Consider the following 19,178-nt stretch of genomic DNA (forward strand, 5'->3'; position numbering starts at 1 on the left):
ATCGCGTTGGATCCATACACGTATCGATTTTTTCGAATGGTGATCAGGAATTGGAATATACCAGTTGGATACCATCTGATGTCAGGTAAGGACTCTATGTTATCAGTGTTAGGATAATCAGAGTAAGTTTGATGAAGATATAGACTGTTTTGTGAAATGTCTTCTTTCGGTTTCACTGTAAAAGTCAGAGAGGAAATCAACGAGGCGATTATCCGCGCGCGGCCGTAATGTGCTTGCGTGCACGTATAATATTGATCATCTAGCGTTTATTTGAAAACTATTCATAAAAATGCCGACGAATATCAACGTTGTGGAATATTCCACTAAAAGAAGATTTTCATAGAATGCTCCAGAATTAGCTGTTTTTTATATCAAAACGGGGGCTTTTCTAACTGCTCTGAAACGGAAACGACGCGATAAAAAAACAATCTGCCTTGACAGCACTGACTGGAAAATAGTATTTGATAATGCGATGGGCAGATTAGACACATAGCCATAATTTAAAACATAGATTAGGAGATATTAACGCTAACATTGGCGCCGATGGTGGCATTCAGCCGGTAAAAAGGAAACCAGGCGTGGCGCTCAAAGTGTTAACAGGGGTGAAACAGTGTGACAGCCAGTACGGGGGAGGACCAACTTCCAACAGACGATTGCCTCATCATCAACAACTAAGGGCGCGTTCACACCTGCCCTGTTTGGTCCACTTTAAGTGGACCATGGTCCCTTTAGATCGATAGTCCGTTTGGTTTGTACAGGTGTGAACGCAAACCGAACTATAATGAGGACCAAACAACCGAACCATGGTCCTCTTGAAAAGTTGGGACTCGGTTCGTTTCAAAGTGGACCATGGTTCGTTTGCTGTTGGTGTGAACGCAATCGAACTTTATATAGGACCTAATCTAGAGCAAATGAGTGACAGGTGCCTATAGTGGCGGCTGGCGCGCGACCAAACTCAAATGAATGACAGGCGCCAAGTGACAGCAGTCGCGCGACCCAACTCTTCCCCAAAGAGCGCGCAGGCGCAACTCCACCTAATAACGTCATCCTCACATTAGCAGCCTTACACAGACCTGTCTGTATCTCACAGCGGCAAAAACTAAGAAATAAGAAAAAGACAGCAATGAGTCGAGGATCAACGTGGGGAAACAACGAGGTGAAGGCTCTTCTAGACATTTCATAATCTCTGCGACGTCTCCTCTGAATGATGTGCAGCAACGCTACATCAATCCCACGTCTTGCTTCCTCATACTCTGCCTCTACTGCTTGTATTTGGCAGGCACACCATAACAGAATAATAAATGCCATGAAGGCAATCGCAAAACGGCGATGTGGCTCCATATTGTTGCTGTGAAAGAAGTTGACAGTTTACGCAGGAAAGATCTCTCTCTCTCTCTCTCTCTCTCTCTCTCTCTCTCTCTCTCTCTCTCTCTCTCTCTCTCTCTCTCTCTCTCTCTCTCTCTCTCTCTCTCCTCTCTCTACTCGACTTGCGCCATGCTCGTAATAGTATCTCTCTCATTACGCTGCCGGCAACTGTTTACGTTTGTGAGTGCTATAGTCCAATAGATGCGACAGCATGTCCTTTGTTTACAAATTAGATCCGCACCAAACAGGGTAGGTGAACGCAGACCAAATCAAACAATGTATCATTTTCACATTTGGTCCACCAGAAAGTCCGGACTATCCGGCGGATAGTCCGGACTATCCCCGGACTTTCAGGTGTGAACACGCCCTAAGACACAACGCAGAGATTTCACAGAAGGGCAGATGAGGGCTGATAAAGGCTAAAAACACAGTTTTCTAGCTTATTACTAGCCAAGTAATAAGTGTATTTCAGTGGCGTAAAACTATGGCATTCTCTACAGAATGATTTAAAGAGTTGTACAAATATCTTTCAGTTCAAGAAAATTTATAAAGAAAGAACATTTAGACTTTATGAAGTTGAGGGAACAAATACAAATTAAATAAGGACAGGAAAATAAGTTTCTTACCTCATTTGTTCTGTTTCCTTGCACTTTCTGCTCCTTCAGATGCTGCGTTGAAATCAGAGTGAAATGTAAAAACCACTGTGCTGCTTTCTCCACATACAGTACACGACTAATGACCTGAAGCACAGTGAGATGACTAGGAATCATTACTAGGGATCATTAATAGGGATAATGACTAGGGATCATTATTAGGGATCATTACTACAGTAGCAAGCATTACTAGGGATAATGACTAGGGATCATTACTAGGTATAATGACTAGTTATAATGACTAGGGATAATGACTAGGGATCATTATTAGGGATCATTACTAGGGATAATGACTAGGGATCATTACTAGGGATGACTAGGGAGCATTACTAGGGATCATTACTAGGGAGCATTACTAGGGATAATTACTAGGGATCATTACTAGGGAGCATTACTAGGGATCATTACTAGGGATGACTAGGGAGCATTACTAGGGAGCATTACTAGGGATCATTACTAGGGATGACTAGGGAGCATTACTAGGGAGGGCACAAGTAATCAAGTACTAATTCTATTACCACCTACTTGACTGGTAAAATACTAACCGAAATGCATAGCAAAAGATACATAGCATAATTAGTTTTGTCTGAAACTAAAAACAGGAACAGAATGTAATTATTTTTGATGCGTGAACAGCACTCATTACTAAAAACGCCCCTCCCTGGTGATTACAAAAATGCTGATTTTACCAAATGGCGGAATTCCACTGCAAGGCTACCGGCGTTCAACTCCTCCATATTCATTACTTTAGTGTCCGTCCCCAAAATGTTGAATTTCCTAAATCTGAAATTATAAAGAGAGCATTTGAAATGATTGCGTTTAAATATATATATATATATATATATATATATATATATATATATATATATATATATATATATATATATATATGATTTGATCAGTGTTTATGTTAAGTCAATATCCAAACATTTCTATATGAATATGACACATACCCCTTCTTCTCTGCAACATCCCTGAGGAATAGAAAGAGGCATTAGATGGGTTTTAAATGTCCAAATACAGAAAAGTTATTAAGTTTATAGAGAGAAGAAAATACAATCTACATACTTGTCAAACAAGGCCTTGACTTTGAGTTGGTAGTTGAATTCCTGCAGTTTCACTAGGAATCTAGACAAGTGGAAATAGGATGTGACGTTAGAATTCAGGCTTTTGATTAAAAAAAAATTATTTTACATTTCAAATGTTCTCAATTCATTGTCAAATTAATCTTAAAGGGGCACTTCACCTAGAAAGCTACGTTGATTTATTACGCACAAAATCTAACACATATACATCATCATAAACCCAAACTGTCTCACAACATTCATTGAAATTTGCCCTGACTTAATGCCATCGGTGGACACTGAATACAGCTCAACGAAATTAGGTAGATGATGGGGAAAAAACACTTTTCAAGTCAGGAGGATTTTTTTTATATACTTAGTACAGTGAACATTTGTTTTAAGAATTTAACCTAAAACAAGACAGTTACATCCACAATAAAGTTAAAACATATGAGTGAAATGCCCCTTTAAAAAAGGCAAACATGCCTATGGGAGTGTGTGGGATGTGACTATTGTGCTTCACTTACCGGAGCTTAGGGCTGGGCGATAAAACAATCACGATAAATTATCGCGATATATTTCTCCTCTATATAAATATGAAACATGGTCAATAATAAAAAAAAAATAAAAAAATGTAATTTTTTTTTTATTGTGACCTGCAACAGGGCAGCTTTAAAACCAGAGGCAGTGGACATACTTGTCTTTCTTGCCCGCAACTTAAAGTAATGGCTTTGCCTGTCCAAATGACAATACTGACCAAATTGAGATTTATTTTTCTCTTGTCCATTTATTTTGTTTGCTTTCTAATTAAAAATACAGTTTGAAATCGTCTGTACACAGTAGGCTAACTTCAATGTGTGCTAATCAGACTTGAGATTTTATTTATTTTTCATTATTAACACTTTGAGTGCCAGGGACGCGTTTTGTCGTTAGTTCATGCCGCCAGTTGAGTGCCACCAACGCTATATAGCATTTGTTTGTCGTATTTTTTTTTATTAGCGATTTGAATTCATATTTCATCAATCGAGCCTCACGCTAGTGTTGCAGACTCTCTCTGAGCTCAATTGGGAAAATACCGCCCCCATCGTCTCTCCCTGTGTAACTGCAACCCGTTCGTTTACACTGATGGGGGGGGGGGTGCATTGAGTGCATGCTTACCAACTGTCAGTCTGCAACATTACTATCACCGACATCTAAGAAGGGAGATCCCCCCTTGAATGGCCCTTCTAAGGTTTCTCGTCCACACTGCCTGTGGTGCATTTTTTCCTATTGTTAGGTTTTAGTGAGTTTTTCCTTATCTTCGCGTGGGGTATGTCTGGGAGTGTTTGCATTCATTCATTTATTTTGCATTTATTTTAAATTTGTTGGACCTTATGGTGTTCTTGTTTTGTCCTTGATTTATTGTTATGTTTCTTCTTGACTTGTTTAAAGAAGACGTGTCCGGCCCATGGAGACATTAACGTGTGTTGTCGGGCCTTACAAATCAATTTGATTTGATTTATGATCATTGAAGTGGGTGCTGGCATTCAACGGCGGTAAGGCGCACCGCATCGCCGGTAATCAAAGCGTTAATACCAGAATTGAGATTTTATTTTTTTATTTATTTTCATTGTTAATGCCAGTTCTAAAAGTTGTATTGTTATACAGTTCGTGTTCATGTTCTACCTCAGATTTGTAGTTTGGCAAGTAGGCCTAGTTTGTCATGTTCTGACAATAAAGACTATTCTGAACCACAATTAACCTGGTTTCTTCAGCTTTCATTCAGCAGCGAAAATAGCCTTTAAACTTGACAGAAATCATTATTTCATGTATATCGAGATAATTATCGATATTGAGTGATTAAAAATATTTTATCGTGATAACATTTTTGGCCATATCGCCCCCCAGCCCTACTAGAGCTCCACTGCTCTATGTGTGCTTCACCTACCGGAGCTTAACAGTAAACTGCACCCCTGTTTTCAACACCAGAGGCCTCTGGGGGTGTGTCGGCATGCAGGGCTGTCGTTCCACAACCAAGGAGCTACGAACACGAACACACAGACACACACACACGAACACACACACACACACACACACACACACACACACACACACACACACACACACACACACATTTAGAATCTTTATTTATGTCCACATAAAGACAATGTTTAAAGGACACAAATATTATCAGTGCACTTGTACATTGTGGGTTATTCTGATACAATCGTGCCCAAATTGACAACGGCAACCAAAGTTACACACACATGGATGATGAACCTAACAATCAACACACAGCTCATGGATACAGATAGCAGCGTCTTCTCCAAATTGCGCGGCTGCCAATAATAGCTGACACTGAGCAATATTTTGCTAACTGTTTGGCACACACACACACACACACCTACACACACACACACACACACACACACACTTTGTATTTCCTGTTCCTCTTCTGAGTGACTAAGATACAGAGTATCTTAATCTGCATCTAAATCCGACCATGTAACAGTGAGATTTTATAGCTCTTCTCTCGCCCCTGCAAACGCCGATAAGATAACATTGCTTTTCAGTTGATGCCTAATTGTGTTTGTAATATTTTCTATATTCTTGATATATCCACGATATACAGTATGTAATAATAATGGTTATTATTGACATGTTTGTTGTTGTTGTTGTTGTTATAATAACAAGAACAATACAAATATTAGTATTTTTATTATTATAAATATTTTAATATCATTATTGTTATTATCATTATAGCAAAATTATATATACTGTATATATATATATACTGTATATATATATATATATATATATATATATATATATATATATATATATATATATATAGCTTCTACAGCACACCAACAATATAGCGGATCATATTAACTAACCACCCAAAGCAAATTCAGGTGAATGAACATATAATTAGGGTTGGGTACCGTTCACATTTGACCGGTACCGGAACGGTACCTGTGAATCGATACCGGTACCCAATGGTACCTTTTTTCCGGTACTTTAGTCTCTAAAAATGTAATCTACCTACAGTACCTCAGTTATAAAAAATGTGTCCAAACTTCAAATGATTTATTATCATTATTATTTATTTAGAACAATTTGTTAATATATATGCGAGCGTTGTCTGCATCTAGCTTTGTAAAGTATAACCACACTTGCAACCATTTTTCGACTTGCCATTGCCCCGACTGCTTTATTGTTTTGTTTTTTTTATCCACTTTTTCTCCTTATTTAAAATTGTTCTCCCATCCCAATTTCGTATTTCCAATTCTCCCCTCCCCTGTCTTGAACGTTGCTCGACTATGCCCCCCCCCCCTGGTCGGTTGTAGTGAGGATAGAAGCTTTGCATCACGTGTCCCCTCGGGTACACGAGGAGGCAGCCTGTCACATCTTTTCACCTGCCAGCGCGGACTCTCAGTGGCGAGGTGTAACGCATGGGAGGCTCACACTACCCCCGCTAAATTCCTGTCTCTGCTGTGCAGGCGTCCCCCAACCGACCTGTAGGAGTCGCTGTCCACAACGTCCAAATCCCCACCCATCGACTTCCACCCGCTACCTCTGCCAATTGAGTTAGTATGACGGCTGGCGTGAACGCTGACATGAACGTGTGGCACACTTCATAGGTTTCGTTTCGCGGTAAACGAAACGTTGACGTCACATTTATTTCAGTATTGAAATGTGACACCGGTGGATCTCACGTGAAACGGTACTCGGTAGTACCGACACGATTCGGTCCAGTACCCTTAAAAGTACCGGATTCGGTACCCATCCCAACATATAATGTGGTTTCATGAACATTCATGAACAATCTTTTTTACCGATATCCGATATACCGATATTGTCCAACTCTTAATTTCCGATACCGATATCAACCGATACCGATATATGCGGGGTTTCTCCCCCCCCAAAAAAACGGAATAATTTCAGGTAATTAACATTACATATCTCTTGTCGTGGAATTAACACATTATGCATACTTTTGACAATAAATAAAATAAGAATTTGTTCTTACTTGCTTGCCTGGGTAAATAAAGGTTAAATAAATGTAAAAAAATATATATATATATAATTTTTTTTAAACAGATACCGATAATTTCCAATATTACATTTTAATGCCAATATCGGCCGATAATATCGGACATCCCTAACTCAAAAACCAGTGGGTGCAGCCCGGTCCTCACTTCAGCAGCAGGGTCTTGAAGAGCTCCAGGGTCCGGGCCTCCAGGACGGCCTTCTGCTGGGTGATGGGGTCCTGGCTGTACGTGAACTTCTGTTCCAACTCCTGCAGCTTCTTCAGCTGCTGTCGCACCTGTTGAAGGCTCTCAGCCACCACCGTGAACCTGCAGGGGGGGGGGGTAGGGAGGAGGAGGATGAGGAGTGGAGTGTGAAAATTAGTGCTGTCAATCGATTAAAATATTTAATCTGATTAATTGCATGATTGTCCATAGTTAACTCATGATTAATCGCAAATTAATCTCATTTAAAAAATAAATGTTTTCTACCTTAACCCTTTTCTCGCCAAGAACGTGTTACCACGTCATTGCTCGCCATGCGTAATCTGCCAATGACGCCATAAGGCGTCTTTGAGATCAATATTTCAAAAATCTGTGATGGCAATCATATTTCACCCACGGAGACTTGAGACTTGCTGTTGATCTCCTCTCAACTATCCAACGGTTCAAGACCGCCATCTGGTGGCCGATCGGCGAATCGGCAAAACCGGAAGTGACGCGCCGGAAGTGGTGCTCAACCATATTTTGTCCGGGCACTCGCCATCGTTAGCGGGACTCCAGCTCGACACACTGGATCCGTTGCCAATAACTCGATAAACAACATGATTTGGACGCATATAGCATTATACAACCTGGACATGGATCGCATATATCAACATCCCATAATCGCGAACTTTCTGCTCCACGCTGACCACCCAACGGTCAGAGGAAGCTGCGGTAAGTTTCAGCGTGTTTGAATATTATGATCCATATAAACTGCTGTGATCTATGTATCGCCCATACTACATGAATGATTTAATGTCGGCCACGGACTTATAAACCCCCCCCCCCCCCTCCGGTCACCAGCAGATGATGAAGCATGACGTTTAGGACCTTGTACAATTGACATTTTTTATCTGACGTCAATCGGTATCAAACTACATTTGATGATGTAATATATTTATAGCTATAACTCGCGTTCTGCAGAATGCTGCAGAAAACGATAAAAACATATTTATACTTTAGACCGTATTTTAGTATGAATATGTGAATGAAAAAGTAGAACGTTGCTACATCCTAAACGATAGATACTTGACGTTGAATGGGCCATAGTAATGTCAATTTAGCAATACAATTTAAAAAGTTATAGCCCTGCAAAGAAGGGGAACATCTCCATAGATTTACAGTACTGGCAGACAGTGGATTAAGATCAGAATAATCCCTGGCAGATAAAGGGTTAAACAGATCTTTTCAAGTTCCAAGTTTTAATACTCTTATCAACATGCGAGTCAACAAATGCTTGCTTTATGCAGCCATTTAACACAAAAAGATGACCCTCATGCATTGCAAATTTGCATCAAATTCAAAACAGAGTGATGCACAAAATAACTTAAAAGAAAATAATAATTTAAAACAATGAATAAAGTGTGCATGAAATAATAGGGGAAAGAAAACGTTAGGAACTTGTTACATTCACCCACACAAGGACTGAGGACTCACACCCCCACACATACATTCAAATCACCCCCCCCCCCCTCTCTCTCTCACACTCTCCCAGCTCTCTTTCTCTCTTGCCCCTCCCTCATCTCTCTCACCCCCCCTCTCTCTATCACACACACACACACACACACACACACACACACACACACACACACACACACACACACACACACACACACACACACACACACACACACACACACACACACACACACACACACACACACACACACACACACACACTTCAGAAACAAACATAGTATCAATGAGAGCATCAATACCATACACCTGAGTGAAGTCTAGTAAAACAATTAAATTAAAGTATAACGTCTTGTAAAACCGTGTTAGCAATGTGACACCTACCCTGAAATTATGGCTGGGTCAGTACCAGATTAGTTGGTATTTTTGCACAGGAATGTAAAGCTACCTAAAATTGTATTGGGGGGGGGTTCTACTGAACAACAGGTACAAAAGTAAAGTAAACAGGAAGAAGTTCTCAACAGTGTGGTAATGCAAAACCCAGAGATCGTGACTTCACATTTAGATGACAGAATAATGAAAAACAGAATTAAATCTCAAGCTTGTGTGCATTTGATTATTAAAAAAAGGCGGGTGTTGGCTCCAGGGGGGGCCTCACCAGTTCTGCAGCTGATCCACGCAGGCGTTGGGCGGGCCGCCTATACAGACGGTCTGCTGCCGCTGCTTCCACTCAGGGAGCTCCTCGGAGATCAGCTCCGTCTGCAGGGCGCTGGTCACGTTCAGGACCTCGACCAGCTGACCCACTACATCCTGTGGGGATACAGGATACCTCATTCTAATCATAATTCATTACATTTATATAGCGCTTTTCTCAAGCTTTACAACGTTAGGGTTAGGGAAATTGCCTCCTTCACCACCACTGGTAGCACCCAACCTTGGGCTACGCAGGCTCAATGGCTGCCATACTACACTGGCACCCGGCTCACATCACACTCCACAATGTCTGAACGGCTCAGGAGACAGGGATTGATATCAGCCAATTAACTCATCGACTGCCAAAAACGAATGTATTCGGTTTTGGCCCCCCATGCGTTAACTGCCAAAAAAGAATATATTCGTTTAATAATTTTTTTATGAATTAGGAATTATTATTATTATTATACTAAACAGTCAGCCGGACCTTGTTGTGTGATCCTGGTAACGCTGAGTGAATTATAATTGAAATGACGATTGAATTCCGATAGGTGGCAGTCTCTCCCTACCTTTTGAGTACATGGGGGGAGTACATTGTCCTCTTGTGAACTTTAGCACCTGGGCCAGGCTGAGTACATCTCGGCTAGGATTGGTCAATTCAAATGTAAATACGCTTCGTCCCATGTACTTCACGGATCACAGACATAGCGAACGGTTTGTGAGAGAGTTGGCGTTATTGATCTCGTTATTGGTATCGTTATTGTTGGTGTAAGATAAGATATTCCTTTATTGACCCCCTTGGGGAAATTCAGCGAACAATCGAGATAATGAAGAGGAAACACAAGACTACCCAGAAGGTGCGATTTCGCCAGACTACGCTTGAGTCGGCATTTCTTGTAAATAATGTTACAACTCCAACCGCCAGGCCGGGCCAAGCAGAGGCAGGGCCGAGTGGGGTGATTGGTCTGCTAGGAGCGTATCGCTGTAGCTCTCGGAAGCGAGTACGCCCAGAGCCCGACAATTTTTTCAATGGCGAGCAAACTATTGGAGATTATTATGAAGAGGACAAAACGATCACACTTATGGATGATGAGGTGCGTTTTCACCAGACTACATTGGACTCAGCACTTCTGGTAAATCATAAAAATACTATAGTCAAACCGGCCGAGCATGTAACATTATCTGTTCACCGCTCCGCGGTAGTTGCCGACACCAGAGTTGAGAGCACTCCAGACTAGGGAGAACTAACGTCCGGCAATGGCGATCGCCTAGAGCAGGGGTCGGAAATTGGCCTGCCAGCAATAATTTCTAGCCCGTCAGTTTATTTTGAGAATATGATATTTATTTTACACGCGGGAAATATTCACTTGTGACGCCAGAGTGTCTTTGAGAAGCTGTATCTATCTATTCATCATATCTATGTCTGTCACTATAGCCAATTGAAATGCTAGAAATGGCCACGTGGACTGGGAGAACCAATGGAAAATTGTATATTGCATGTATATTTTCCCTAACGCACTTTCACTTCCGCGTTCGGGTACCAGGCTGCCTGTATTCTTAACCCAAATGGTGCATGCTTCCGCGTTCCTGTTTTGCGCTCTGATTGGCCACTGATGTTTCTGGTCGCACCAATCGTGTGACGGCAAGTTCTTTCCCCGGTTAAGCTTAGGCACTCTTTCGAAGTTGGTTAAGGTTAGAGTTTGTCTTAGAGCATGGCGATAGAACGGTTAGGGTTAGGGTTAGGGTTTGCTGCTGGTCGAGGCGGAAATGGGCGCGTCACGCGATTGGGCGCACATGTCACATGACCAGAAACGGCAGTGGCCAATCAGATTAGCAAAACCGTTTGAGTTAAGAATAGACACTACCAGGCCGCGTTAGCTAAACTAACGTTAGCAAAAATGTGTTAAAAAAAACAAAACAAACATCTGTGGATAGCTTCTTTGCAAAGGGGAAATACCAACTGAGGAGCCAGAAGAGGAGCCTACGACCTCCAAGACACATAAAGCTTATTTTAATAAACAGGAGTCATACTTAAAATACGGGTTTATCGCAACAGGTGACTCTTGCATGCCGACGTCCTCTCTGCATAATATGTGGCGACAAGATAGCAAACGAGGCAATGATGACAACTGTGTTCAAGTTGGCAGATAAAGTAGCTGCATTCAACGCCAATCTGGAATTGGAGGGCGGCGAGTGAACATTTGACATGTTTCAAACATTAGCAGGGATTTTGGAGGACTGAAACAAGCCCAGGGCAGTTATGGTGAGTCGTGTTTTCATGCATTATGTTCTGCTGTTCATGTGTTACTTATGCACTCGCTGCGGTGCTGCATGAAAATCAAATGCCCATCCTACTGATCTGCTGTTCATGTGTTACTTATGCACCCGCCGCGTGCATAAGTAAATTAAATTAGCCATTGTTTTTGGTTCTGGCCCGCCATTCAATGGCTTGGGGGAAAATTGGCCCGCGGCCAAACCTAATTGCCGACCCCTGGCCTAGAGCAAACTATTGGAGATTATTATGAAGAGGACAAACGGTGACGATCCATCCATAACATAATCCGACTATGTTGGATTCTAGTATTTTCAAACAGGCTGAGAATGTAACGCTATCTGTTGGGCGCTGCCAGAGCCAACTAACGTTATTTATTTTAATTGTTCCTGTTCTGACTCAGACACTTCGGAGCAAGAGTGGACAGGGTTTTGGTGGACCTGCTGACAAAGGTAACGTCTATTTTACCGATCATAAAACATGCCTTTGTGATGATCCCAGCGTCAGAAAACGAGTCCGGATTGCGCAGGAACGTTGGTATGTAGAAATAAACGGTTTGTTCCCTGTTGGAGTATAAATATTGGCTTTCAAATTATCCATACTATTGTCTCCATAGCTATAATATAGAATATACGATGGGTCTGCAAACATCGTGAAAATTGTCAAAAACGCTGGCGCCAGGGAGTACAAATAGAAAAACAGCGTGGCAGTCAATGAGTTAGGGGGGGGGGATGATTAGGTGGCCTTGATGTCAGAGACCTGATTGGGAATTTGGCCAGGAATGTCGGGGACCCCCCTACTCTTTGCGATAGGCGTCCTGGGTTCTTTATCGACCGAATTCAGTCAGGACCTCGGTTTAGCGTCTCATCCAAAGGACGGCACTCGCAGCTGTACGGTGTCCCTATCACCGTAATAGGGGCATTGTTACTGCCCCTGCTGGACAACAAAACCACTTTCCGACAGCAGCCTTGACCGGGGCTCGAACCGGTGATCTTCCGATCATGAGTCCAGAGCTCTACTCATGTAGCCACGCTGCCGGATAATAACAGATGGGGCATAACACTCCAGTTGAGTCAACTGGCCACACGCGGATAACTGATTCACAATTTTGCCAGCCACTTTAAAAGATCTATAGTCAAATAAATGGGCTGCCCCACCCAATAAAAAGGAATTGAGACGTGTTTTCACTCTCTGGTTTATTGACTAAGCTCCTGGGCCCTCATTCATCAACCTGACTTACGCACAGATTTGTGCTTAACCTGTGCGTACGATCATTTCTAAGCAAAGAGTGGGATTCATCAATTTCAACTTGAACTTGACTCCGTGCTTACGTGTACGCACAGGTCAGAGCACACTTAGCTGTCGCCCAGTGGTAGAATATCGTTACTACGCTCCTCAGTACATGCATTCGTTCCAACGCGGAAATAAAGACACTGCACTGGCCGTGTTCTGTATGACCCCCGTAATTCATTATAGTTCATTGTGAAATAGCGATATTAGTGTAATTATTGTCAAACCCTAAATAGCATGTGGAATAGGTCTTTCTCTCCGAATGAATGCAGGTTTATATATATAGCGTTATGGGGTGCACTGACTGCGCTCGCAGGAACTGTTTTCAGAGATAGCATCAGATAGGGATGAATGAGGGGCAGTCTAATTGCAGAGAGAACATAATATTAACTAGAGTCCACTAGCCGAGACACCTCCTTCATTTGTACCGCAATTTGGGACCCAAATTGGAGCTACGAGCTTAAAAGCTTTTCCGTGCTTATTTGATCAAGGTCCAGCTGCAGAGCCGGAGAGACAGACAGCAGAGAGACAGACAGACAGACAGATAGACACTGTTCCACAGTGTGTGTGTGTGACCACTAGTCTCCTAGTAGAGACCCCCCCCTCTGGACCACCTCCCAGTAGAGACCCCCCCCCCTCTGGACCACCTCCTAGTAGAGACAAGTTTTCTGAAATGTATGTTTATATATGCAAATGAGGCACTTCCCCATTAAATATGTGGACATTTATGGATGCAATAAGGCAAAATGAAGTAAAATGAACAACTAAATGTGTGTTATTGACGTTTTATTGTCACTAGTTTCATAGAAGACATGTTTAGGAAGCAAAATATAACAGAATCTCAAAATCAACAAAAAAGGTATATTTGCCTATTCACCTGCAGTGTCTCGCCTTAATCCTCATCTTCGTCTTCTTCCTAGAGAAGTCTCTACTAGGAGGTGGTCCAGAGGGGGGGGGGGGGGGGGGCTGTGTCTCTACTATTAGACTAGTAGTCACACACACACACACACGCACGCATGCACACACACACACACACACACACACACACACACACACACACACACACACACACTGTGGAACAGTGTCTGTCTGTCTGTCTGTCTCTCTGCTGTCTGTCTCTCTGCTGTCTCTCTCAAAATAGTATAAGTGCTATCTTGGCCCTGAGAGTTGCTCTCCGGCTCTGCAGCTGGACCCTCTCAAATCAGCACGAAAAAAGCTATAAGCTTATAAAACAATTTAATATGCTAAACTTCGTTTTAAATTCCTTAATTCACTTTTGTTTATTTCATAAAGATTTTCCCGACATAATGATACCTGCCCCGACCAGATCCGTGACTCTGTTGCGATACAGATGAATTATCTACTCAGAAAGCTTATAAAACAATTTAATATGCTAAACTTTGTTTTTAAATTCTTTAATTCACTTTTGTTTATTTCATAAGGATTTTCCCGACATAATGATACCTGCCCCGACCAGATCCGTGACTCTGTTGCGATACAGATGAATTATCTACTCAGAATAGTATTATAAAGTGGCTATCTTTTATGCTGTAGATCACTGCTGGTATGTATGTGCGTGCAGAACCTTTATTTCAGCGGGGACTGTAGTATTTATTTGACGTTACTGTACAATATATGTGTATTAAAAGACGGAGCTGTCCTTTATTGTATTATAATAATTATTAATATTAAAAATAGATTAAGAAAGGCATTCTTATTCCAGCATGCATTAATGTCACTAACGGGCAATGGCAAAACAGTGGTTAATGGTCTTTATTAGTGTTTGCGGTGTCCAGGCAGCAATGGTCTTTTAGGAAGTTAATAGGTATAATATCCGACAGTGTACAACACCCTCGGTTTAGTCCATTCTTCCACATTTCATGGGGGTGTCCATTACCGTATATGGTTAATCGGGGCGGTTTTGGTATGCAAATACGTGAAAGTGTGCACGAGCCTCGGCGCAGGGCCAAGGTGAGATTCATCATGACATGTGTGCGTAGAACCTGCGTACGCACGTGTGATGAATCCCGATTTTCCTGTGCGTACACTGATTCTACATTCTGTGCTTACGTGTGAAAATAGAACATATTCTACGCACACGTTGATGAATGAGGGCCCTGGTGCAAAGATGAACACTAAACAGCTGGTAAATATATACAATTGGACTGCATTTTGTGGCTGTAAAAAATTATGCCTTTTCATATTTAGTACTTGGAATTGGTACATGCAGAAAAAAAGAAAAAGAAAAGTGTGCACCGATACAATATGAATTTTCAGTATGAATAAATGATGTTATATTCACTCTAATTAATCTAATCAGTAGTGATGGCAAGATGAAGCTTCATGAAGCATTGAGGCTTTCCATCCCATAGTGCCACACATGTGTTGACGCTTCATGGTGGTTAATTTACTCTACTGTGCCATCAAGTGGACAATAAATGTAGAACAGGCAGAGTGATTATAATGATACCATGGCATTGGTGTGTGAAGCTTTGATGTGTTGATGTGATGATGATGCCAATAAACAAATAATATTGTGTCTGTTTTTCTAACCGAATGATGGCAGGGACAGAGGAGAAAGTGCTTGTGTTACTATAACATTATATTCTTTAATATAGTGTGTTTTTCTGACAGCATGATAGCAGGGACAGAGGAGAAAGTGCTTGCTTCATTTTTATTCAGAAAAAACAACTCAAAATCGACATGCCGTCCTGCATTTGGATCATACAGATATGATCAGATTAGGCACAGCAAAATAGACATTATAGCAAGTTTATATGTAACGTATGTAACGGAGCTGATATCGTCACCTTTTTGCGTTGTATAACTTCGATGCCCCGAGGGAGTTTAGAACCCGGGTCTGCCACGACACGGGCGACAGCACAGACCACTATACCAAGCGGTGAATTCACACTTAATGACGTGTATGTGTGTCTTTTTAAGTCGAGTGAGTTTAACTCGCAGTACCGCTACTCGCCAGTCACTTCACAACGCTTGAAGTCCATCGTGACTGACAGTGCCTCGCGGTACCATCTGTTACATATATACGTTAGGATTATTAGGATACACATTTATTTGTCTTTCCCAGTACTCCAGGGGATTCTCCAATGCAAAGAAACTCGTAATGAATTCCTATGTCGACACAAATGTGAAGGGATAGGAAATGTCCATTGTGTTAAATTGCGCATCAACCCCGAAGCCATTTCCTGAATCAGTGGCCACGGAGCGAGGCTTCGGACGTCATCACATACGTCACCGATACACGCCTCGATACACGCTCCACTTAAATATGCCTGGATTACTTGACACAAGCATCGATGCCATGCTTCAAACGTCACATCACTACTAATCAGTATACAATAGAGCTGCAACAACTAATCAACTAATCGATTATAAAAAAAACTATTTGTATAATCGATTAGTTGGGTGTTATGCTACACCTCCATGGCCATTTGATGCATAGCAAAGCCTGTCAACAGTTTGTGTTTTATGTTTTTCTTTATTATTATTTAAACCATTCAGCTCCTTAACACAATCTGCGCCAAGAACGAGTTAACTCGTTATTGCCTGCCTTGCGAATATCGCCAAAAACGAGTTAACTCGTTTTTATGATTGTTATTTCTAGGAATGTCCAATATTATCGGCCGATATTGGCATTCAAATGTGATATCGGAAAATATCGGTATCGGTTTTCAACAAAACATTATTATTATTATTATTATAATTTGAATTTTTTTACATTTCTATAACCTTTATTTACCCAGGCAAGCAAGTAAGATTTTATTTATTGTCAAAAGTATGCATAATGTTGTGTTAATTCCACAACAAGAGATATGTAATGTTAATTACCTGAAATTATTCCGTTTTTTGGAGGGGGGGAAACCCTGCATATATCGGTATCGGTTGATATCGGTATCGGAAATTAAGAGTTGGATAATATCGGTATATCGGTAAAAAAGCCAATATCGAGCATCCCTAGTTATTTCTTTTATTCGCTATATTACATTTACATTTACATTTAGTCATTTAGCTGACGCTTTTATCCAAAGCGACTTACAAGTTCTGTACGACAAGCCATCAGGAAGAGCACAACTCTATCAGCTGAGTAACAATGTTCATCAAAGTGTTGAGTGCTACAGTGTAGGTTAGTTTATTAGGACAAGTGCATGACAGTATGGTTAGTTAGGGTTAGATTTTTTTTTTTTTTTTTATTCAGATAATGGTTGAAGAAGTGAGTCTTTAGTCGACGGCGAAAGATTGGACGTGTTTCGGCTGTCCTAACTGGGGTGGGTAGTTCATTCCACCATTGTGGGGCAAGGACTGAGAATAGGCGACTTCTCTTTGATGACCCTCCCGGAGCTTGGATAGGAGTAGGTCTGAGGCGGCCAGAAGATGCAGAGCGTAGGGGTCTTGAGGGTGTGTAGTTAGAGACCATTGACCGGAGGTAGGCGGGAGCAGTTCCCTTTGCCGCACGGTATGCTAGGTCAAGGGCCTTGAAGCGGATTCGTGCAGCAATGGGGAGCCAGTGCAGGTCCCTAAGAAGTGGGGTGACATGGGCCGACTTCGGTAGGTTTGAGATCAGGCGGGCCGCTGCGTTCTGAATGAGTTGAAGAGGCTTAGTGGCAGTGGCCGGGAGGCCAGCGAGCAGTGCGTTGCAGTAGTCGAGGCGGGAGATGACTGTTGATTGGACGAGGAGTTGGGTGGCTTCTTTTGTCAGGAAGGGGCGTATCCTTCTGACGTTTCTCAGGAGTAATCGGCAGGTTTTGGTTGTCGCTGCGATGTGAGCAGAGAAGTTCAACTGGTCGTCGAGGACAACACCAAGGTTCTTGGCGGTCGGGGACGCGGTCACAGCTGCATTCTCGACTGTGATGGAAAGGTCGGTCAGGGGGGAGGATTTGGCCGGCAGGTGGAGCAATTCTGTTTTGCTTAGGTTCAGTTTGAGGTGGTTGGTCGTCATCCAGGCGGAGATGTCGGACAGACAGGCCGAGATCCGCTCAGAGACGTGGATATCTGAGGGAGGGAAGGAGAGGAAGAGTTGAGTATCGTCGGCATAACAGTGGTAGGAGAAGCCATGAGACGTGATAATGTTACCCAGTGATTTAGTGTAGAGGGAGAAGAGAAGGGGTCCTAAAACCGAGCCCTGGGGGACACCCGTCCGCAGGGGGCGGGTGGCCGACAGGGTCCCTCTCCATGACACTTGGTAGGAGCGGTCATTGAGGTATGATGACAACCATGTCAGCGCAGAGCCAGCCACTCCCATTCCTGCGAGGGCCGCGAGGAGGATCTGGTGGTTGACTGTGTCGAAGGCTGCAGATAGATCTAGGAGAATCAGGACAGAGGAGAGGCCTTTCGCTTTTGCTAAGTGAAGTGCCTCTGTGACCGCAATGAGGGCTGTCTCTGTGGAGTGACCAGTCCTGAAGCCTGACTGATTAGGGTCTAGGAGGTCATTCTGTAAGAGATAAGCAGTAAGTTGGTTGGATACAGCACGTTCAAGTGTTTTAGAAAGGAAGGAGAGAAGAGAGACAGGACGGTAGTTGCCTATGACGGTAGGGTTCAGGGATGGTTTTTTTATGAGGGGCGTGACTCTGGCTTGTTTTAGGGAGGTGGGGACCACCCCCGAGTTGAGTGAGGAGTTGATGGTTGCAGTTAGGAATGGGAGGATGTCTGGTGCTATGGACTGGAGGAGTGGGGAAGGTAGCCGGTCCAGCTGGCATGTAGTCGGACGGTTCGACGTTACCAGTGTCAGGGTCTCGGCTTCTGTAATGGGAGAGAAAGATGACAGAGTGAAGGATGAGGTTCTCGATTCAGCATTTGGAATGGGTGGGGGTTGGGAGAAGGAGCTGCGGATGTTCTCCACTTTTTCCTCAAAGAAGATCGCAAAGTCTTCGGCAGAGAAAGATGAGGGAAGGGGGGGTGGGGGGGGAGTGAGGAGGGAGGACATGGTAGCATGCAGTTTGCGAAGATTCTTGGCAGAGGCCTCGATCCTATGGTGAAAGAAAGAAGCTTTGGCATTAGTAATGGTTTTGGAGAATGTTAACAAGAGGTTGTGATATGCGTCGATGTCAGCAGTGAGGCGTGACTTTCTATACTTCCTTTCAGCTGCTCTCAGGACCTGTCTTTGTTCTCTCACTGGATCTGTCAGCCATGGACT

At 42.6% G+C, this 19,178-nt stretch overlaps 1 protein-coding gene across 3 annotated transcripts in view; it reads right to left on the minus strand.

Annotated features, from left to right (window-relative positions):
- The window catches only part of stat1a (signal transducer and activator of transcription 1a), a 130,310-nt gene that overhangs the window by 55,062 nt on the left and 56,070 nt on the right, over window positions 1-19,178 (minus strand). For all 3 annotated transcript variants that reach the window (XM_084330564.1, XM_084330566.1, XM_084330565.1), the window contains exons 8-14: window positions 9,431-9,582; window positions 7,264-7,422; window positions 5,010-5,102; window positions 3,087-3,146; window positions 2,972-2,992; window positions 2,708-2,801; window positions 1,992-2,033 (exon numbers count right to left, since the gene is read on the minus strand). In XM_084330564.1, the coding sequence (XP_084186690.1) occupies window positions 1,992-2,033; window positions 2,708-2,801; window positions 2,972-2,992; window positions 3,087-3,146; window positions 5,010-5,102; window positions 7,264-7,422; window positions 9,431-9,582 (621 nt within the window). The remainder of the gene's footprint in view (window positions 1-1,991; window positions 2,034-2,707; window positions 2,802-2,971; window positions 2,993-3,086; window positions 3,147-5,009; window positions 5,103-7,263; window positions 7,423-9,430; window positions 9,583-19,178) is intronic.

The sequence above is a fragment of the Notolepis coatsorum genome, assembly GCF_963971535.1.
Source record: "Notolepis coatsorum genome assembly, chromosome: 1".
In the NCBI taxonomy this organism is placed as follows: Eukaryota; Metazoa; Chordata; class Actinopteri; order Aulopiformes; family Paralepididae; genus Notolepis; species Notolepis coatsorum.